The sequence below is a fragment of the Prionailurus viverrinus genome, chromosome A2 (assembly GCF_022837055.1).
Source record: "Prionailurus viverrinus isolate Anna chromosome A2, UM_Priviv_1.0, whole genome shotgun sequence".
Lineage (NCBI taxonomy): Eukaryota > Metazoa > Chordata > Mammalia > Carnivora > Felidae > Prionailurus > Prionailurus viverrinus.
The window spans coordinates 18523698-18546385 of record NC_062562.1 but is presented as its reverse complement, the minus strand read 5'-3'; the positions used below and the strand labels follow the sequence as shown (position 1 = coordinate 18546385).

At 57.5% G+C, this 22688-nt stretch overlaps 1 protein-coding gene across 1 annotated transcript; it reads right to left on the bottom strand.

The window, feature by feature from the left end:
• Window positions 1-352: 352 nt before the first annotated feature.
• On the bottom strand, window positions 353-22161 carry GNAI2 (G protein subunit alpha i2). Its single transcript, XM_047844982.1, has 9 exons — window positions 21903-22161; window positions 6602-6644; window positions 6184-6325; window positions 5858-6018; window positions 2904-3032; window positions 2358-2487; window positions 2124-2277; window positions 1561-1773; window positions 353-930 (listed from the first exon to the last, which is right to left on the bottom strand). Exons 1-8 carry the CDS (start codon window positions 22018-22020, stop codon window positions 1583-1585), a joined length of 1068 nt encoding a protein of 355 aa, XP_047700938.1. The 5' UTR covers window positions 22021-22161; the 3' UTR covers window positions 353-930; window positions 1561-1582.
• Between the last annotated feature and the right edge of the window lie 527 nt (window positions 22162-22688).

Here is a 22688-nt window from a genome sequence, read left to right as displayed (position 1 = left end):
CCGGGCCTGGGGCAAGGGCACGAGGGGCATGGCCCTCAGCAGGCAGCGGCGGTTCCTAGGTTAGCGCTAAGGAGCTACATTTAGGTTAATGGAGCCAGGGCCCAGGGCCACTGGGACGGGGCCCTCAGTGATGTTGGCAGTTGTCTGGAACAGCCCTTGGAACCCAGTTCTGTGGAGGGCAGGGCAGATGTGCCGCCCGCACGGGGTAGGGGAGGGGCAGCCAGCAGAGGGATGGGTGTAAACACGCAGACACACTCAAGGCACGGAATCACTGGAAGGGGGCTGGGTGGGCACTGGTCAGGATCTGACAGTTTTAAATAGTTTTTCTCTAAAAAGTTTTCTAGGTTTGCAGTTTTGTCTTTTTTTTTTTTTTTCCTTTACTTTCATTTTTTTTTTTTAAAAAGGTACGAGAATAAGCAGGTGGACTGTAGTCTCCAGGAATGGTGGCGTCTCACGCTTCTTGTGCTTTTTCCTTTGGGGCCTCCGAGCGGCTAGAGGGGTGGGATGGGCAGGAGGCTCCCTGTAAACATTTGGACTTGGGCTGGGTCAGGGGCTGGTGTTGAGCGAAGCCAGGTGTCTCAGGCTGGAGAAGGGAGTGCCCCTCCAGACACAGGCCTTGGGAGATTCAGCATGTGCTCCCCTCCCCCATCACAGAACAAGACAATGGTTAACACCAGAAGAGATGCCCAGGAAGGGGGTACCGCGGCCATTCCCGGCACCTAGGGCAAGGGCCGGCTTCAAATAGGAGGGCCTGTGGCAGTTCCTCAACCCGAGTCTCTGGAGCTGAGGGAGGGAACAGGGGAGCCAAGAACAGAGAGAGGAAAGAGGGAAAAAGCAGCCGGGGAGAGGAGAGGAGCGGGCAGGCAGGGAGCGTGGTCCTCTTGCCCCCATCTTCCTCAGGAGCTGGAGGGAGCAGAGTCGGCGGTGGCCCTGGAGGTGGGGGACAGTCAGGGCATGGGTCAGGAGGAAGCCAGAGTGTGCCTCTCCTCCCACCTCCCTAGACAATGACCCTCTCTTTCCCCTCATCCACCTGTTACCAGGGACACAGTGGCTGCCCAGGAGCCAGTGTCTGTTGCTGGGTTATATGAGGGAGGGGGGGTCTGTAGCACTGGCAGAGTCCTCCCCATCTGCCCCAGGGCTAGTGGGGCCGGCGTCAGCCCAGGACCCTCAGCTAGGTCTGAAGGAAAGACCGCAGAGCCGAGTGCAGAGCTGGTCACGCTGAGTGGCAGATGGCTGCACCCTCTGTCATCTAGCCTCCTTCAGGCCAGGCCAGTGGCTTGGTAGATGACTAAGTTTTCTCCAAGGGAGGTCAGAACAGCCCTCTAATTTTCTCCCGGCACATGGCCAGATGTTTCTGCTGTCTGGATCACTAGCCAGCCTACCTGTGTGCCCTGACCTCAGTAGCCCACCTGACTTGCCACCCTGTGCTCCCAGGCAACCCCCCACCCAACCCAAGCCCTCCCGAGGCCCAACCCTGTCCCTTATCTGGGCTCAATGGCTCCACTTTGTTCCACCCCAGCTCCCTGCCAGCCTACCCACCCCACCACCGTCCCAGCTCACCATCCTGCCAGGCCCCGCCCCCTCAGAAGAGGCCGCAGTCCTTCAGGTTGTTCTTGATGATGACGTCGGTGACGGCATCGAACACAAACTGCACGTTCTTGGTGTCGGTGGCACAAGTGAAGTGCGTATAGATCTCCTTGGTGTCCTTGCGCTTGTTCAGGTCCTCAAACTTACTCTGGATGTAGCTGGCTGCCTCGTCATACTTGTTGGCCCCTGTGGGAGACAAAATGGTGAGGACTTGTGCCACCTGTACGGCAGGCAGGCCTGTCCCACATGAACAACAAGGTCCTGTGCGTGTGAACAGACAAGCATATAACATGTGCACACATGTGCAAAGGGTGACAGTGTATGTGAATGTACATGCATGTCTGAGTGTGTAAAGTGGGGCTCCTGATTGTGCACATGTAAGGGGTACAGGCCCTGTGTGCAGGCACAAGTACATAGGCCTAAGAGAGGCACCAGCTCCTGCCTGAGTGTCCCGCAGTTACCCTTCTGTCCAGCGGGGGGCGCCTGTGCACCACCTGGTCACCACCAGCTCCTCCCCAGAGGCCCAGTCCCCACACCTGTGTACTCAGGGAAGCAGATGGTCAGGGGGCTGTGTGTGATCTTCTCCTCAAACAGGTCCTTCTTGTTGAGGAAGAGGATGATGGACGTGTCTGTGAACCACTTGTTGTTGCAGATACTGTCAAACAGCTTCATGCTCTCGTGCATGCGGTTCTGGGGGCAGGACAGCGCGGTCAGCACCCGCCACTGCTCCCCACCCCCACGCCCCCCTCAGCGGCCTCTCGGCCTCTCACCATCTCCTCGTCCTCAGCTAGCACCAGGTCATAGGCGCTCAAGGCTACGCAGAAGATGATGGCCGTGACACCCTCAAAGCAGTGGATCCACTTCTTCCGCTCAGACCGCTGACCGCCTACATCAAACATCCTGCGGACACAGGGTCGCCTTAGCTCCAGAAAAGGCAGTTCCGAGAGACGGTCCCCATTTCACAAGTTGGCTGACTGAGGACAGAGGCCTGCTCAGAGTGGGGCAGCTGTCTTCATGGAATCATTCACACTTGTCCACCTTACTCAAGGTTCTGGGTCGGAGCATGTTTGCATAGTGGGGTCAGGGCTGGTCAGCAGGGCAGGCTGCAGCCACATGGGGCAGGGGCATCAGAGGATGTGAGCCACTGGCAACCATACAGCCTTGAGAAACCTCAGAGCAGGGAATCCTGGGGAATCCTGGACCAGCCCCTCCCTCCCAATACAGCCATTAGCAGGCCTTGGAGTAAGGGTCCCTCCGTCTGTCGCCCCAAAGGCTAGCAAGTCCTGCCCTTCCACCCTGCCCACATGCTGGCTCACTTGAAGTGTAGGTCCTTGAAGGTGAAGTGTGTCTCCACGATGCCCGTGGTTTTCACACGGGTCCGTAGCACGTCCTGCTGTGTGGGGATGTAGTCGCTCTGCGCGATGCGCTCCAGGTCATTCAGGTAGCTAGATGTGGGGGCAGGCAGGTCAGTGGGGGCCAGCAGGAGGCCTCCTAACCTGGACCCCGGGCCAGCTGACCCAGGCCCCTATTCCTCCCATCCCCTCATTTCTCAAAGCCCTTGCCTCTTCAACCCTTGCCTTTATGACATTCATTGCTCAGATGAGAAAAACTGGACCAGAAGCCCTTGCCGCCTCCTGCCTGTGGAACGGGCCCGGAGGAGGTGCGGCTGTGACCGGCCAGCCAAGCCCCAGCACCCAGGTCCTAGCCAGGCCTGCCTCAGACAGGATCCAGGCCTGGTAGAGCTGCAAACTGAGGAGGGTGGGAAGAGACAAATTAGTCTTTCAGTGAGGGATTCAGGATGCTAATTGGCACAATTATGGCACCCACTACAGAGCAGCCTGGCATGTCCCTCAATGCGGGGTTGGACAGGTTGGGGCCTGTCAGGCTCAATGGGCTCTTTGCCCAGCGTCCAATAAAATTTGGACTCCTCAGGGGAGAGCATGGGCACCTGTTTGGCAGGAGTCCCAGGGGCTCCTCATTACCAGCTCCCTTGATTAATATCAACACTGCTCCTGTCAGGCCCTGGGACCAGCTCTGTCTGCCTCAATATCCTTGAGGTGCCCTGGGGACTGGGTCCAGGCCTCTGAGCCGCTGCCCAGTGCCGATGTCTCACTTCACTCCTGGCGCAGGGCTGTTGGGGCCAGCAGGAAATGACCTCAGAGACGCAGGGACAGAACAGAAAAACAGGAAGGACCATGAGGGCCCATGACGCATGGGCTGTGACCTGCTTACGGCACCCCGCCACCTACTGAGAACCTCTTGCCCAGAGGCCTCCTGGTGGCTTCCACGCCAGCTTCCCCCTTCTCCACAACAGGGTTCACCCCAGGGTCCCACTGACCCACAGCAGCCTTGAAGGATTGCTGTGAAGAGGGGTTGGGGCACTCCTGTTCCCTGTAGTGTTCTAATCCACTCCCCACCCCTAGGTGATTTGGTCACGGCATAAACCTGCCTGGGAGAACAAGACCTGTGTCACTGCTGGATCCCCACCCCCAGAACAGTGCTGGGCACACAGCGGGTGCTTAATGTCTAGGGAATGAAGGAATGGGGAGTAGCCTGGAAGGGACCCATACCTATCCTCCTTGAGTATCCTGGACCCTGAGGTGGTAATGGTTGATAGGACCCACCCCTGCCTGCCTCTAGGACCCATAAGATCTGCTGGTGCTGAGCCTCTGTGACCTCTGAGACGGGCATCGCTGAGGTCTGGAGACCCCCACTATGTTTGTTTGTTTGTTTGTTTAATTTTTTTTAAAGTTTATTTATCTTGAGAGACAGAGTAGAGGAGGGAGAGACAGAGAGAGGGAGGGAGAGAATCTCAGGCAGGCTCTGTCTGTCAGCACGGAGCCCGATGCGGGGCTCGAACTCATGAACTGTGAGATCATGACCTGAGCTGAAACCAAGAGTCGGACATTTAGCCAACTGAGCCACCCAGGAGCTCTGGCCCCCACTATGTTTGGCTGCTATTCTGCAACTCCTCTGGGGGGCACTCACAAGGGCATTCAGGACACTGCAAGGAGAGGGAGGCGCTTCATGTGACTGGGGCAGGGCTCAAGGTGCAGGACCAGGCAGGGCCAGCCTCCTATCCACCCTCACCCTGGTCCAGCCCCTCTCTGGGTGGGCTCAGGACTTGAAGGGCAGCACAGCGGGGGAGAAAGGTGCTGCGAACGGGGCCTGGCTTAAGCAGAGGTGGGAGAGGTGAGGTATGAGCACAGGGGCAGCCACCTATCTGCCTATTTGGCACAGTCTAAAAAGCCTGGGCACGTCTCCCACAGCCATCAGCACTGGCCACCAACCTGTCCTGTTCTCCATGGGTGCTCAGCCCTCTGCATCAGGCCTGGCATACGGTAGGTAGTTCAGGGAAGGAGTTCAGAGAATGACCCCATAGGCCGGGCCTCTGGAACTCCCAGAACCCCCTGTGATTCCCCAGCCAAGTCTTAGGCTCTAACTTAAACACATATCTGTCACCTCCTGGTCTCTTCCCCTTGTATCTTCCTCTCCCAACCAGTCTGAACATCTTCTGGGACCTCCGGCACAGCCAGCACTACTCACTTCCAGGCCTGTGCACATGTGCCCCTGCCTAGGAGATTTTCCTGTTCCTCCTCTGCCTATTTCTTGTTCAGAACTCAGCTGAGGCAGTCCCTGCTCTAGACCTACCCCCACTCCCACCATAATAACACTGACGCTGTAGGTGGTCGCTACTTGGGGATGTGTCTACTCCATCATCGCTGGGTCCCTCAAGGTTTGCACAGGGCCTGGCACAGGAGGCAGCAAATGTGCTTTAGAATGATTGCGTCTAGGGGCACCTGGGTGGCTCAGTCAGTTAAGTGTCAGACTCTTGATTTCGGCTCAGGTCATGACCTCACGCACGGTTCATGAGTTCAAGTCCTGCATTGGGCTCCACACTGACAGTACGAAGCCTGCTTGGGATTCACTCTCTCTCCCTCTCCCTCTGCCCCTCCCCTGCTCGTGCATGTTCCCTCCAAATAAATAAACAAACAAACAAATTAAAAAAAAATTTAAAAATACAATGATTGTGTCTAAGGACAGATCAGACTCCAGTTGGCCCTGGAGGGACAGCAGCCCTCCCTGTCCTTCCTCCTGACTTTCAATACCATGCCCCCCACCTCAAAGCAAAAATCACCAAGGCCTTGGTTGACAGTCACCAGCTTCATAAGCAGAGACTGGCAGTGTCTTTCTGAGAATGCTCAGGCCCTCCATTCTAGGCTGTGGTCCAGAGCCCCCCTCACCCCACCCGGCTCCTTGGGGTACTCACTAGGCAGCGGAGTCGTTGAGCTGGTACTCCCGAGAGCGGCCAAAGCAAGCCTGCACACCGTGGTCAGCCCAGAGCCTCCGGATGACACCAGACAGATCCTCAGGGAGCACGCCTTGCTCCTCAGCAGTACAGGAGAGTGCAAACAGCTGCCTGGCATCATCCTGGGCGCAGTGTTGAGGTGTCAGCCAGTCACAGGAGTTCACCCCCACCCCACCTGACAGGGGCCTCCAGAATGGGGCCCAGGCTTGGGTATTTCTAGGTTTCCCAGGACAAGGCTTGCCCTGAAGCCTTTAGGGAAGCAGGCAGGGGTTGAGGAGAGGACATACCGCTCGGGAGGGGTCGGCAAAGTCAATCTGCAGATTGCCCATGGCTTTGACAATGGCCATGATGGACTGGATGGTGTTGCTGTAGACGACCGCCCGGTACTGCCGGCACTCCTCCTCGGAATAGCCATCCTCATGGATGATCCTGGCAGCCAGGGGTCAGGAGTTAGGGCCCCTAGGGCACGAGGACCATACATGGCCTCCTGGGGCTGCTGAAGCCTGCAGGGACCTATTACAGAGAGAAGGAAACTTCCCCCGACCCTCTGGGACCTGAGGATGGGCGATTGCCTCCAACAAGGTCCTGGGCTTGGCTAAGACTGGCTGGGCCACTACTTGGGGGGGGGGGGGGGTGCAACACAGACCCAGAGAAAGAAGAGGGGAAATCAGGGTTTGGTGGCTGTCTCTTGCACATAGCACTTACTTCATCTGCTTGACAATGGTGCTCTTCCCTGACTCCCCAGCACCTAGAACAGAGGGCACAGGCTGTCAGCGAGCAGCCCCGGTGGGGCTACATGTGGCCCAGCCACTGGCAGCCCCAGAGGCAGAACCCACCCTCCCCCATCAACTGCACAGGGAGATGGAGGCAGTTGGGCCTGGGAGGCAGCAAAGCTACAAGGGTGCAGCTGGCAGGGCCACAGTGGTCAAGACCCCAGGCCTTTGCTTCCCCCAAGCTTCACTGCCCACCACATTACCCCCCTCAACAGCAGAATGAGCTCAGGGGCTTTGGTTGGAGACAAGCCCTCAGAAGTCTCCTTGTCATTCTCATGCAAGCAGGCTCGCCAACATGGTGCCAGGGCACAGCTGGCAGGAAGGAGCCCTGCACACTCTAGCAGGGGAGCATTCCCTCTTCTCTCCACACTCTGAGCCACCAAGGGGCCTGGGCTAGGACAGTGTCATAGTCCTGCCTCCTAGGCATGGCCCAAGTCTACCCTGAGCAGATGGAGACCAGGACTTGGGAGACACGCAGCATGACTGACACACACACACTCATACACACATACCCTTGGACTGACTCAACATGCTTCCAAGCCTGGCAGAGGCCCATTCTAAAAAAAATTTTTTTTTATTTGACGCTTATTTATTTTTGAGACATAGAGAGACAGAGCATGAACGGGGGAGGGTCAGAGAGAAAGGGAGACACAGAATCTGAAACAGGCTCCAAGCTGTCAGCACAGAGCCTGATGCGGGGCTCGAACTCACAGAGTGTGAGATCATGACCTGAGCCGAAGTCGGTCGCCAACCGACTGAGCCACCCAGGCGCCACAGAGGCCCATTCTATATTCTCCTTGGCCAATACTGAGGGATTTGCTGGTACTCTTTCCCATGGCTGTCACGGCGGCCCTACAAACATACTACTTCTGCTTCCATTTTACAGACAAGGACACCGAGGCTCACAAAGGTAGTCTTGGCCCAAGACCAACAGGTGGCTCAGTTGGTTAAGTGTCTTCGTCTCAGGTCATGATCTCATGGTTTGGGGTTCGGGCCCTACATCGGGCTCTCTGCTGTCAGTGCAGAGCCCATTTAAGATCCTCTGTCTCCCTCTCTCTCTGACCCTCCCCCATTTGTTCTCTCTCAAAAATTAACAAACATTAAAAAAAAAGGGGAGGGGCACCTGGGTGGCTCAGTCGGTTGACCATCCGACTTTGGCTCAGGTCATGATCTCACGATTCGTGAGTTCGAGCCCCGCATCGGGCTCTGTGCTGACAGCTCAAAGCCTGGGGCCTGCTTCGGATTCTGTGTCCCCCCACCCCTCTCCGCCCCACCCCTGCTTGTGCTCTATCTCTTTCTGTCTTTCAAAAATGAATAAACATTTTTTAATTTTTTTTCAACGTTTATTTATTTTTGGGACAGAGAGAGACAGAGCATGAACAGGGGAGGGGCAGAGAGAGAGGGAGACACAGAATCGGAAACAGGCTCCAGGCTCTGAGCCATCAGCCCAGAGCCTGACGTGGGGCTCGAACTCACGGACCGCGAGATCGTGACCTGGCTGAAGTCGGACGCTTAACCGACTGCGCCACCCAGGCGCCCCAAAAAATGAATAAACATTAAAAAAGTTAAAAAAAAAAAAAAGATTGTGCAGCCAGGATTCAGATAGGCAGGGAGACACACAGGACCAAGATTGCCTGGCCTGCCCAGCCTTTCTCAGATGTGGCTCAGATGCTGCAAGAGGCCCCAGAAGGTGTTTTTAAAAAGGAGGGAGGGGAAAAAAAAAAAAAAAAGCAGATTCCCAGGTCCTATCCTAGACACACAAACCCAGAGCCAGATCTTGAGGGGTGCAGCCCAGAAACCCACATTCCCCAGGGAGTGTGCAGGGAAGTGTGAAGACCAGGAGGGCTACACTACCTCCTGGCTGGGGGATGGTGGGAGTGGGGGCAGGACCTCATCTCCTCCTTTCACCGTCCCTTTTTTTTTTTTTTAACAAAGTTGTTTTTTAACGTTTATTTTGAGAGAGAGAAAGAGAGCATGGGGGAGGGTCAGAGAGAGAGGGAGAGAGAGAATCCCAAGCAGGCTCCGAACTATCAATGCAGAGCCCCATGTGGGGCTCAAGCTCAGGAACGGTGAGATCATGACCTGAACCAAATTAAGACTCAGACACTTGACTGACTGAGCCACCCAGGCGCCCCTCCTTTCACTGTCCCAAACTCCAAGTAGAAGACGCCTCAGTTGGGCCCTGCTTCCCCTCCCAGCTCTCGCACAGACTGTTCCCTCTGCTCCTTCACTGCCATCACTGCCAGCCATACCTGCACCTGCCAGGCCCTGCCTCTTGCCAAAGCCAGGCATTTGCCCATGCAGTTTTCTTTGCGGGGCATACATGTGCCATGGCCCATTGACATGTGTCCCAACCCTTTTGATCAATGTGGCAGGTCTACCCCTCTGAGCAGCTCAGGAGAGTAGATGGCGGGGTCTGTGGGGAGGTCACACTTGGGGACTCTGGCTCCAATATCCCTCAGGGCAGGTCAAGACAACCTCAGAGGGTAAAGGGAAAAACACACAGACTCACATGAGCAGCAAGAGTATCGACAATAATGATCATAGCAAAGCCATGAACAGCAACCTCTATGTGTCAGATGCTCTTCTCTGCCTGTCATGGCAACTAAGGAATTTAATCTCACAGCAATCCCACCTAACAAACGGAGAAAACTGAGACAGAGGTTACTGTCCCATGGTCCTAATCCCCTCTATGGGTGGCCCACCTTGCCAGCCATGTAGTGCCTCCTAGAGCTGCCCAGTGCAGCTGGGCCACACTGTCTTCAGGTCCAGGCTGCACGTGTCACTGGGTTCACTCCCTGCCTTCCTAGGCAGATAACAGTCTGAGTCTCTACAGTGCCCTCCCCATCCCCACCAAGGCCCCTGCCCACCTCCATCCACCCTGCCCACCCATCTCACCCCAGATCCACATTTTACTAGGAGAAACTGAGGCACAGCTGTGGCCCTCACAGAGGTAGGCCTGGTATGTGCACAACCCAGTGGCCTCCCTGAGAAGAAGGGTCTGGGCTCTCCTCTCAAATGCTACCAGCTGCTGGGTATTACTGGGCTTCTGACTATCCCAGGCCTGCTTCCCAGGATAGGCGAGTGAGTAATTGGGGCGGGGGGGGGGGGGGGGGGGTACACACAACTGTGCAGGCCCTGGGGGGTGGCTCTGAAGCAGTGAGCCCCTCTACTATCGGTTCAGCCCCTGGGCCCTAGAAGCACCCGTTCCAGTGCATTCCCCTGGACATGGGCTTGGTCAGATGGCAGTACTCCTGCTTCCTCGTTGTGCTATGCATGGCAGAGGAACAGCCAGGGTCCCCCACACTGACACTCCATACCTGCTGAGTGAAAGATGGGGAGAGGGCCTAGGAAGGCCCGAGAGTGATGCCTGATCACGGAGGCCAATCCTCCAGAACCCAAATATCCAGGAGCAGGGAGGGCAGCACGGGGCTGGCTAACCACAAGATCCAGGTGACCTCCTGGCTGTCCTGCCCACCTAGGCACTTGCTCCCACAGAGCAGGCTGGTAGCACATCCTGGGGCAGAGGGAGACTCAGGAACCAGAGGCCTCAGCCAGGATTGGGGGTTCAGTGGAGGAGCAGAAGCCAAGGATGTGAAGTGATGGGTCAGATCAATCATGCAGGCCCCAGTCAGGCAAACCAAGACTCAGAGTGGGCAACTGTCCAAGGCACATGAGACCTGAGGTTTTGGTAAGGGTTCTGTCTCTTGTGTGACTTTGGGACCATGTCTGCCTGAGGTACCAGTTTCCCTGTCTGGCCTTTTGACCACTCTCCTAGTAAAGTGGTATGGCACCCTGTGACCCTGCCCAGAGACAGGGATGACAGAACAAATGAGCTTTGCATCTGATTTTCCTAGCAGTGGCAGACCTGGCAGACACAGAGATGGGCAGTACCTGGGTGACCAGGTTGGAGCCAGGACACTTGCTCCCTGTCCCAGCCAACTGAGGGTCCATTTCCCTGTCCCCTTTCAGCCTCAGCCTCCCTTCCTGTCACATTCTGAGGGTTAGGAGGACATTCTCTGCCCCCATTTGACAGGTGGACAAACCAAAATCATGGAGCCCCCATCCCTGGACTCAGGGTGGCCCCTTTGTCCTCCCAGCAGCTGTGACTCAAGCAGGAAGGAGTGAGTGGCAGGACAAGGGTGTGGTGCTGGTGGCTAGGCAGGAAGCAGGGGGGAACAGAGGGACAGAAGGAGAGGCATGGCCCAGGAGGAGCTACAACAAGCAGACCAGGAGGCAGAGGCAGAGTGGGTGGGATGGTGGAATGGGGGGGCCAGGTACCCCCAGGAGCTGTGGGGCCTAGCCCCACTCTTCACCCCCTCCCCCGGGCCCTTTTCCATTAGGACTTGACAGTGCTCCCCTATCAGATAAGCTAGTACTTGGGGCGCCTGGGTGGCGCAGTCGGTTAAGCGTCCGACTTCAGCCAGGTCACGATCTCGCAGTCCGTGAGTTCGAGCCCCGCGTCAGGCTCTGGGCTGATGGCTCAGAGCCTGGAGCCTGTTTCCGTATCTGTGTCTCCCTCTCTCTCTGCCCCTCCCCTGTTCATGCTGTGTCTCTCTCTGTCCCAAAAATAAATAAATGTTGAAAAAAAAAAATTTAAAAGATAAGCTAGTACTTGGCTTGAAGTTTGCCTGTACCCTGCTGGTCCTGGGTGCCCAGTTCCTTCCACCCAGCCCTGCACCCTCCCTTCAGAGGAGGCTTCACTAGCTGGTTCTAGACTGAAGGTGGCAGGAGTCTCCTGCCCACAGAGGACTCCACCAGGCACTACTTCTCCAGCTGGGTGATATCAGAGGGGCCCACAGAGGCTCCCTAGGATGACTTCAGTGTTCCTATTGGGCCATACCTCTTCCCACCAAGAAGAAACCTCCGCAGCCTTTGTCCCAGGGCACAGCTGCTGGGCCCCCAGCAGGCAGGCAGTAATTGCCATGATGTGCTGGCGACAGAGGCTGCTCTGCATTAGAACATCTGCTTCCACTCTGGGAGCGCTGGGCCCCAACAGAGGCGGGAACAGATGGGGGAAGGGAGACAGCACAACTCCACCTGCCCGAACAAGGCCAGCAGGGCCTCTGCAGCAGCAGAGATGGGGTCGCTGGTCCTGTTGCCTGATGCTGACTTCCAGCCCCAGCATCAGGTCACTGCTGTAGGTCTATCTTGACCCTCTGTGTCTCAGACAAGGCTTTGTCTTGCTGGAGGCCCTGAACGCTGCTGTCCTTTCTGGCCTCAGTTTCCCTTCTGCAGACGCCGCCAAGCCTCAAGTGGCCAACTGACCCATCGCTCACTGTCAGACCCTCTCTGAGAGAGAGGTCCAGACCTACCACAGCCCTGGTGCCCATTCTGATCCTTCCTGATGTTCTCAAGAGCCTCACCCCCTTCCTGCCCTTGCTCTGGTACCTCATCTGTGAAACAGGACACCACTATTATCTCCTCCAAGAGGGAGGGGAGGATTAAACACAAAGCTCTTCTCATAGTGCCCAGCACACAGTGAACACTCAGATAAAAGTTATCACTATGTTTCTACTCTATGGAAGATCACAGATGTCCCCAAACCTTTCATTTCCTGCAGCCTTCAATGACCATACTGCATAGTTCACTGCAACCACGACCTGCAGAGTGGCCTGCTGTGGCCATCTCATCGGAAGGAGAGTTTCTGAGGCTTTCAGACAAGGTGCAGTGGAGGGCAATGACCAGCAGCTAACAGGCTGGCGCAGCACTGGCAGTTCCTGCTGGGACCTGTGTACTGTGGGACAGCAGTCAGAGCCACTCAGTTCTTTTCGGGCTTCTGGCTCTGAGTTTGTCACTTCCCTTCCACAAGCCAGTAGTGCTACATAGCTGGGGCCTTCTTCCCGTCCCGGGGCCTTGCCGCAGACACTGCTCACTGACTCCATGCGCTCAGAAGGCTGGGCAGAGGTTCCTGCACTGGTGGGCTCCCCTGGAACACATGGGCCTAGGGAGAGCAGCCAGCTGACGTGGCGGCCCGAGGGCAGAGATTCTCATAAGCAACAGGGCTGGGACCACAGGGTAGACTTGGGCTGCAGCCCAGCTCAAACCCACAGTACCAGGCCCGCCCCCACTGCCACCCCCGAGCCTGCCCCAGTGGGGCACAGGGGGGAAGGTGGGGGTGAACCTTGGGAAGCCTACCCCAAAGGCAGCCTGGGCGCCACCTCCCACTCTCATCCCAGGAAGGTGCCACGTCTCTGGCCCAGCCGGTGGTTCCAGGCCCCTTAGCTCTGGCCCCTCCCCTACAGCCTCAGGGACCCAGGTCCCGCCACCACTAGGGGGAGCCCGGCAGCCAGAGATGGTGGAGGAGGTGGGGGCTGGGCAGTACTGGGGAGCATTTGCTTCTGAAAAGCAGTCTAGGCTAGGCAGCTGGGGGAGGTGCCTGGACCCTCACCCAACGCCCTCTCCAGGGCCTGGGAGGCCCACAGCCTGCGGAGACCCCACACACAGGGTAACAATGGGAATGGGAGAGAGGAGGAGGGGGCCCACCAGACAAAGGCCCTCTAAGCCCCACCCCTGGCCGTCTCTTCCTTCCTCCAGGTGCTCTCTTAGGCCTGACTCCCTCCTAGGTGGCTCTGTAAGGGTCTAACACTGGGGGACAGGGACATGGGTCTTGGATTCGGGCTGCAACACCCCCACCCACAAGTGTGGTCTTGCCTCCCCCAAGTGTCCTAACAAACCTGGAACTTCCCTCTCACCAGTCTGCCACTTGGGTGGCCATCAATGGCTTCCAGGGGTTCATGATGCCCACCAGGAAGCACTAGCAAGCAGGGCCTGGCCTGCTACTGCCAAGTCAGAGCTTTCTGTGTAAGGGAGAGAGGCCTCAGCACCTGCCAGACATGGAAAGGACTTTCTGGGACAGGGCTGTGTCCCCTGGAATGGGGCTCTTTCTCACTGGACAGAGGGAAACTGAGCCACTGGGTAAGGAAAGACAGTTGGAGGAGAGGAGGCCCTGAGACCTGTTCATTGTTGGCCTTCAGGCTACAGGTCTCCCTCTATACAGGAGCCAGGAGGTGCTGGAAGGGCCCAGGCCATTTGACACACTCCTCCTTCTGGGATGCTTCTTCATTTAAGGAATCTCTTTGCTGTTTTCAAAGAGTCTGAATAACCCCCATCTCTTCTGATTCACTGTGATGGGCCCTGGGTGAGATACCCAACCCCCAGGCCTGAGTGTTCCCATCAATGAAATGTACCCCTCAAGGGAGTGTGCCAAACTCAAGGCCTGCCCTGAGCAGCCTCCCTTGAATCCTCACACTCACCCCAAACTGTCCCAAGGTCCAGCCCAAGCATATAGCTTGTCTCTGAGCCCACAAGCCATGGGACCATGCTGAGAATCATGACATTACAGGTCCCAGCACTGGGCAGAGAGGGAAGACGACAGCCTGAGGTCACACAGTGAAGAAGGTGGGGGGAGTGGGCTTTCTGGGACCTAAGATCTTGAGTGGCCATCATGATGCATGTCCTCCGCTTTGTGCGTGGCCTCATGGCCAAGCGAGCCCTTGAAGCAGCTCCTATCGCTATCCTAAGTCTCTCTCAGGCTCCTCAGCCCCCTAGGGCTTGGCCCAATAACACAGAGCAGAACCCCAAGGAACTTCCATGGAGGAAGGCAAGGCCACAAAACTCAGATTCAGAGGCTAAGGAGCATGAGGACCAGCCTCCTCACCTATCATGCAGGGGCCAGCCCACACCACAGACACATTCAGCCGCCATACAGCACCACAGGCAGCCCACCACAGCCTCTGCTCTTAGTGGGAGCCCCCTGTGGGAAAGCTCTTCCCTTCTCCTCATCTGGACAACTCCCAGGCTCAGGGGCCCGTACTCCGCTCTGGGCAGCCTCTGACCCTTCCTCAGGCCTAGTCTCCATCCTCCTGAGCCTGTGGGTTATGAGAGGAACAAGCACAATGTTAGGAGGCCAGTGAAGTACTCAATGGCCTAACTATGATCTGAGTCTTTCTGTGAGAGAAACATGGGCTGGGAGGGAAGACGGGAGGCTGCACTGTGATGAAGTCACCCCGGGGCTACATGGCAGACTTCTGGCTTTGAACAGGAAAAAGATTCATGAAGAGACTCTTGGGTCCCCAACCTCCAGGGCAGACAGCCCCCTTTCAATCTCCTAAAAGAGGAATTGAGGCCCCCCAGAGACAGGTCCCCAAGCATAAGTAGAAAACACGTGGACCCACAGCATCTGCCTCTCATCCTGACCAAGTCTTGCCAGTTGGGCACAGACTCCTGACAGACAAAGGTAGTTATGGACAGTGCTCGGTCACTACCTGATCACACCTTGGTGTCTCTACTTACTGGGTAAGTCATATAATATTTCTGAGCCTCAGTTTCCTCATCAGTGAAATGGATATAATGTCAGTCTTGGCCTCATAGGTTTAAATACGATGAGGCCATGAAGAGTCCAGCCCTACATATTAGTCACGGCTGCTGACACCAAAGGGAAACTGAGGCTCAGTGATGGTACCTCCAGGCCCAATGGGTAGTAGGAACAGAGGGGAATCCTTAGGCTGCACCAAGGGCCCCTCTGTCCACTCCCAGGCAGGGGAAACCCAAAGTGAGCTAATCCCAGGGCTGCTGCTCCATTTCCGGGCATTCATCTTGGCCTGTAGCCGGCCTTCCGGCTTTGCAGGGCAATGGCCGCTCGGGAATATAAGAGCAGCCGTTTGCTTTCCTGCTAGCCACCCTCCCCACCCCCCCATCCCCCCCTTCTGATGTCCCTCTCCCAGCCACCACTTCCTGTGGTCGAAGGAGGGGCCTGGAATCCTTCTCAAAGGCGCCACCTTTTCTGGGATCCTGGGCCCAGTGGTTGCTGAGGTGGGACAAGGCACAGAGCTGCCTGGAATGACGTCAACTCAGTGACTACCAGTGGCGGCTCTTAGGGGTATACAGATAAGCCTGTGCAGGTGGGGTTCACCTTCCAGATCCCCCCAAGTTGAGAGGGTTCACACCCCCACCCCAGCACAGAGCAGGAGCAGCTCTCTGGCCTCTTCCTCTTTTGGGCTCCTCCTCCTCCAGCTGCTTCCTCCTTTTCCTCCGGTGTGGACACCACTTCCCTGAGAGGCCCAGCCCTGCCATGCAGACTTCACTGCCCCTCCTCCCATCCAGGGCACCGTGGGTGATGCCACTGACACCCCCCTGCACATTTTGAGGCTTACCAGCCTTGCACCCCAGGATCCTCTGAGTCACAAGGACACCTTCTCAATAAGCTTTAGAAGATCCCACCCTCAGGCTTTGGTTCAAATGGACCAGGCACTCACCAAACCTTGAAAACACGCACAGAAGGCCAACACTGAGACCCCGTCGGACCCAGCAACTGGTTGTTCCAGGGAGATTATTTCTCCCAAACCACCTAGATGGACACAGCTCCAGGAAGCAGCATGGTGGTGAGGGTGAGGATGGAGTTGGGGTTTTAGTAAGAACAAGAGCCCAAGGCTAGAGGGACTGCATGGAGCTAGGCAGAGGGGTCCCACCTTGCACTTGTGGCTGAAAGACGAGCTGCCTGAGAGTAGCAGGTCCCAGGGTCACCATCAAAGGGCCTAGTCCTCTGCCCTCTTCAGGAACCCTGAAATGCATTCTTAGGCAGAGCCCATGAGCTGTGGCCTGGCCAGAACCTGTTGACCCCTTCCTCCTCAATGAATTCCTAGATTAGGACTCCTGTCCCAAGATGCTGAGATGGGACAGATGGCCCTGCTCCCATCTGTCCAGTCCTGCCTCCCAAAGCACAAAGGGGTGTTGGGGGGGGGGGGCAGCACTCAGCCTCCAGGTCAGAACGTCTCATCCTCTGCTGAGGATGTGATGGAGCAAGGCCCTGGTCCCTCAGTGGCTAAGAGCTAATGTGGACAAAGCTTCTTCCATCCTATTCCTGCCAAAAGAATGGGTGGCTTTGAGAGACAGAGACCAAGAGAGACTGCTGTGCCCACCAACCTGTGGCCCAAGCCACCCCAAGTGCCAGCCTCTGCAGTGCTGCTGGCTTACTAGGGACCTCCCCAGGATCCAATCAGGCCCCAACTCTACCTGCTGTCACTTGCTGGGCAACGTCTGCAGGCCTAGGACACCAATAATGCTACCCAGTGACCCTGCAGCTCAGGCCAGCCCAGGGTTAACCCCTGACAGGCTGCCCAGGCCTGAAGGGGTCCCTGACCATGCCAACCCCCATCTGGCAGCCTAGCCTCCAACTCAGCATAGTGGGTGGCTTGATGCTGCCTCAGGGCCTGGCACAGAAGCCTGTGCTCCCCAGCTGGCATAACTTCCATCTCCAACTATGGTGGCAGCTCATTCCCTCTATCCTTGCCACCTGCTCTCTGCCCTGTCTGGGGTTCTCCACCCCACCCTCCTGGGATGCCTACAGCTGAGTTCCAGCATCAATTCCTTTGCAAAGCCATCAATTCCTTTTGCAAAGATTCACCCAGTCTCCTGGCTTGGGATACCCCTGAAGGACCCAGTTCCACTCCTATCCTAGAAGTCTGATTTCTCCTGTTGTCTGCACCAACATTAGGGTCACGGGCAGGAGATGAGCCCAGTGGGACTGTGCAAGACACAAGCACAGGGGGTCAGAAATGGCTTAGACCCTCGCTCGCTTCCCAGCGTGGGAGCTCCAGGGCCGGGCTCTGGAAGACAAAGCCTCGCCCAGCCTGGGGGAGGGGTGGGAAGAAGAGACTGGAGGCCCAAGCTACCCCACCCCCATTCAAGTGCTAATGAGCTCCAGCCGGGACCTCGAAAGCTGTGGGAAGAACAGGGAGGCTGGAGGCCGCCTGGGTACCGGCCCACCTGGTGCCTAGAGCCCAGCCGCCTCCCCAACCTTAGGCAGCCAAGAAGGTAGCTCAGCCCTGAGAAGTTGGGCTTAAGGTCCCCAGGACAGTCTATCACTCCAACTGGCACCAATTGTCTACACACCTCGGTCTCCCCACTTGCTGTGAACAGCTGCCTGAGGCCAAGGGAGGGGGTTCCCCAGGACCTCCATACGGGGGCCAGTCAGCCTGTAGGCTGGGGAGAATCCTCCCCACGAAACTCTCAACTCTGTAGGAGTCATTAGAGGCTCTCTCACTTGTTCTCACACCCCCAGGCTTTGGCCCATGGTCCCACAACACCTGTGGCTGCAGGCAGGCATCCTGTTCCCAGTTATGGATGGGGAACAGGACATCTACCAGGATTTCACCTGTCACTGGGTTTCTCAACAAGTGCACTAGGTGGAGCTGGGTATTGAACCTAAGTCTGTGTGACCCCAAGAGCTAGTCTAAAGAGGTGAAACCTCCTCCCCCAGGCCAGGCCTTCCTACTTCAGTGCCCTCGCTGAGTGGATCTTTCTGCCCCAATACCTGCCCCTCATTTTGCGGCAAATGCCGCTCATTTTGCAAAGCCACCCGAGGAACCTCCCACCCTCCATTCACAGGCACCACTAGACTCTTCCCAACCAGGATCCCAGGCTACCCCTTCTCCAGTTAGACCAAGCCCCAGGCAACAGCCCTGGAATTATCCCTGTTCATGGATGTGTTCTATAGCCTCATTCTTTCCATACACGCTTAATAGGCACCTGCTGTTTGCCAGGCCATTTGTTAGAAACACAGATGGGACAGACACCACAACACTCCTTTCCTTTTCTTTTGGTAAACCTAATCGAGACTTGGTATGTGCAGTCCCTGAACTGGCCAGGCCAAGATCTCCTGCAGCAGTGCTCTGGCCTGAGCCCCAGGGCTGTGGGGCAGCCCAGCTCTGAGAGCTAAATAGGCTCTACTGGAACAGCAGAGACAGCAGGCCCGCAGCAGGCCCCAAACAGCCCGAGCTGAAAGGAAGCATGTAAAACCACTCTCATATGAACGGGTGGAATCCCCACTGCATGCTCTGCCCTATGACAGGCTACAGACTCATCAGCTAGAGTTCTGCACAGGGTGGGTTAAGGGCTGTCTCTGAGGAGCCAGTCAGGCAGGTGGGGAGTTCAGGAAGAAACAGCCTGAAGAACTTTTCTCTCGGTGTCTGCCAGACCCCATCCCTGTCATCGGTCCCAACACTGAGCCCTTGCCACCCGCCCACAATATATCAGGTTCAGTGACCGCCATCTTACTCCTCCATCTACCCATCTACCCCCAAGACTGAGTTCAGACTAGTAGTACTTCCTTCATTCAACAAACAGACAAGAAGCACTCGATAGATGCCAGACTCCATGCTTGGCACAGAAGGCACAGAAATGAACAGGACACAGCTCTGCCCCTGTAGTCTCAAGGAAGGACAGCTGTCACCCAGGCAAATCCCACTCTCTGATGGGGGAAGGAAGCAGTAGCACCAGAAGCCACAGGAGGGGCTTCAGCAGCCTCTGTCAAGGAAGGGTCCTGGGAGGTGGTCCCGGAGCAGAGTCTTGAAGAACAGTCAAGCAGGAGTGAGTTAGATGGAAAGAAGGAAAATGCATGCCAAGTTAGGAGAGCAGACGCACAGTCCCAGGGGCAAGAGAGAAGGGCTGTATTTATACCCTGAAGCCTTCATGGAGCCCATGAGGGGACAGTCTCTCCTCTCTCTGTAGGCTGCCCACACAAGCCCATCCCAAATCAGAGACACCCCCCCCAAACACACACTCTGGCTTCCTTTTCCTTTCCCTTAAGTGCCCAGCCCAAGGCCCCAAATTCCACCTGGGATAGTGGGTCAGTCAAGTTGAACTGGGGGGGGCAGAGAGAGGTGTCCCTGAAGTAGGGCTGGTATCAGGAGTTCTGCCCCCAGCACCCCCTCATGACAAGCTGCTAGGAAAATTGCTCTCACCGGTGTGTACCACATCTGCCTCTGCCCCTGGTGCCCATCCGCCGGCAGGGCTACCCAGGAGGGCAAGGAGCCAGTATGCGGGTGGGGCAGCAGGCGTGGTTCTGGCTGAAAGGGAAGGCTGGCAATTGCCCAACCTAAGAGTCCCGTTGCCTGGACAGAGTTCTTCCCGCTACGTGGGACAGGCGCCTAGCACTCTGAAGCTGCTCCGCCTGGGCTCCCATCACTTCCTTGTACCTGGACGGGAAAGGGATGGCTGGCCAGTTCCCCTACCTAGGCAGCCAATGCAGATTGGGTCCCCGGTTTCAGGCAGATCTAGATCTCCCGGCCCCTTGCAGTACACCCTCTGCAGGGTCTTAGATCCCATCCCCCACCCCCAACAGGAACCTCCATGAGGCCCCTATTCTCCCCATCCTGGGCCCAGCACTCCTCTGGCCCAAACCCAGGAAGCCCATTCAACAGAGGAAGCAAAGGCCAGAGGAGCAAGATGCTGAGATGAACTCCCCAGCCTAGAAAATGCTGAGCCAGACCCTGCACCCCTGGTTGCTGCCAGCCCAGTGTAGGAGGGGCTGCTAGGCCCAAAATCTGAACCAAACTCTACGGAGCAAGACTAGTGGAATGGGGTTGGGACACAGAGGGCCAGGAGCCCCATGTACCTGGGTCCTATGGCCCAGTCGCACATCTCCTCAGCTGATCCGCCTGGGAAGGGGCTGCCCAGTGGCCCCTGAGTGGGCACCAGGAGACAGGAGTACCGAAAACACCCTACCCAGGCGCATCGGGCAGAAGCGACGTGCCCTCCACCGCGGCGACACCCACTCAACTGGTGCTGCCGCACTCGATGCGAAGACAGGAAGAGGCAAGCGCCCAACGCAAAACAGCCCAGGAGGCTGGGCCGCCGCCCCTTCCCGCCCCTTCTCTTCCTACCCGCAGCGGCAGCGGAGCGGATGCCATTTTGAAACCTCTGGGCTGTGCCCCTGAGGCCAGGCCCCCAGGGACAGTCAACAGATGGGCTCAGGACGGAAGACACGCTGTCCGTCCCTCGGCCAGACACTCAGCCAGGAAAGCTCTGCTTTTCACAGCCTGAGGACCCCACAGCGGCTGTGAGGCTGAGGGGCCACACCCCCCCACATACACTGTCCAGCCTCCAATGGTGCTACGAGGGCCTGTCTCCCCCGAGCCCTGAAACCCCAGAATCAGGCTGCCACCGGGCACCACACCTGCTCCCAGAGGAAGGCCGGACGGGGACAACTATCAGGAGCACAGTCTTTGCAAAAGTCCACCTCAGATGCCCCCCAATTCCAGTTGGCCCCCAACTCCTCATCCAGCTGGCCCACCACTTCCCCCTCACAGGGCCTCAAGATGTGACAGGCCCACCCACTCCCAGAGGCCAAGTCCTTGGCCTTTCGGCGCAGAAAGGGTGCAGGAAGCCCAGTACCCGTCAGCACATCTCCTTGGCCCGCCCGGCAGGGCAGCAATATGTCGGCTGTCTCACCACTTCCACTTCCCCCCACCCCTCAAGCAGCCACCATCTTTCCTGGCCTTGGAGGCGCCACAACCCAAACTCCTCCACACTCACACTCCATCCTACTCCCCAGACGCCCCCCTCACTGGCCCAGATAGGGCTTAGAAACTGGGAAACAGCCAGCCCGCGGAATCTCCCTGGGAAGCTTGAGGCCTGGCTCCCTCCCTCAGTGAGACCAGTAGAACCTCAGTCCAGCCCCTTAGTCTGGGCCCCTCCTCCCAGCTCGACCCCGTCCACCTAGTGCAGGAGGGGTAGGGGAATCAGAGGTAGACCAAAGTGTGGGAGAGGACTCAGGGAGGAGGAGCAGAGGGGTTTGAGGAGTAATGTGTGCAGAGTGGGACCTGGTGAGCCAGATGCAGGTCGCAAAGATCTCTAAAGGTTTGGGGGTTCCAGCTAGAGAGAGGGCTCATGAGCAATCATGGTTTCCACTTGAGAGGTCCCTTGATGTTAGGGTGCACAGGTGGATACAGGGTTCAGAGTAGGGACAGGGCAAGAGGGGAAAGGAAGGAGTGGGTGGGGGCCTGGCAGGGGCCCCAGGGATGTTCATGCCCAATTCATGCCCAGGGGAGCAGGTGAGGGAAACAGGTGGTGCCTAAGGTGGGGGCCAACGCAGGGGGTTCCGGGGATTTTAGTGAAGTCTAGGGAAGGATGGAAGACAAGGCAGGGACTCTGAGGGTCTGTGAGGTTGGTCAGCAAGGGTGGATGGTCAGGCAGGGTTCTGAGTCTGGGGGCTTGGGGTCTGCCAGGAGTTAAGGGCCTGACCTAGAGTCTGGGCTACGAATCAGAGGTCTAGGCCAACCTAAAGTTTTGAACCATTTGGGTATCCTGGCCAGGCCGGGTCTGGGAGTTCAAGGCCAGGTGTGGGGGTCCAGTCTGAGTCTGGGAGTTCAAGGCCCTAGTCTGGAGGTCAAAGTCTTTGTCTGGGGATTCGGACGGGGAATCGAGGGTCCCAGCGCAGGGCGCGGCCTCACCCAAAAGCAGCAACTTCACCTCCCGCGCCGCCTTCTCGCCGTCTTCCCGCAGATTCTTGTCGATCATCTTAGAGCGCTCGGCCGCCGCCTTGTCCTCGGCACTCACGGTGCAGCCCATCCCGCCGTCCGCCGGCCCGGCCGCCGCCCGGCCCCCACACGGCCCCCGGCCCGGCTCGGCCCCGTCCGACCCACTCCGCTCCCGCCGCCGACCCTCTACGGGTAGCTCTCGGGTCGGCAGTTCCGAGCGTCTGCGGGCGGTGCCTTCCCGGCCGCCGCGCACCGACGGCGGGGCGGGCCGAGGGTGGGGCCGGAGCAGGCCAGGCCCGGGACTGGGCCAGGGAGGGCCCGAAGGCGGGGCCATAGGAGATCCGGGGTCGGTGATTGGCTTGAGGGCGGAGCAAATTAGAAGTTAGGCTCAGCCCAGACCCGGGCCCGAGCTGGAGGCGGAGCTACGCCGAGGAATAGCTGCAAGAGTAGAGCCAAGCCCAGAGGGATTGGGCTCCAGGCGAGCTGCAGGCGGGGCTGGGCTCCGATTGGATGCAGAACTCCCGGAGCCCCGCTGCCCAACGGCGGAGGCGGGCGGATCTTGTACCCCGAGGGTGGGGATCCGGTGCACCTCTTAGGCGAGCAGAAATCAGCCCTGGAGCTTAAGCGAGACGGGCTAGCTGGGTGAAGGAGGCGTGTCTTCTCTCTTGTTAAAGTTATTGAACCCAATAAACTTGTTTCAGGATCTACAGAGCCCCGGTGCCTCTCTAAACTTCGGCTTTCTCTGTCTTAAGGCGAGTT

Coding starts and splice junctions, on each gene's coding strand:
- GNAI2 (XM_047844982.1), bottom strand. CDS start 22,020: ATGGGCTGCACCGTGAGTGCCGAGGACAAGGCGGCGGCCGAGCGCTCT. Junction 6,645..21,902: donor GGTGAAGTTGCTGCTTTTGG/GTGAGGCCGCGC, acceptor CCTCTGTTCTAG/GTGCTGGGGAGTCAGGGAAG. Junction 2,278..2,357: donor TAGCTGAGGACGAGGAGATG/GTGAGAGGCCGA, acceptor TCCTGCCCCCAG/AACCGCATGCACGAGAGCAT.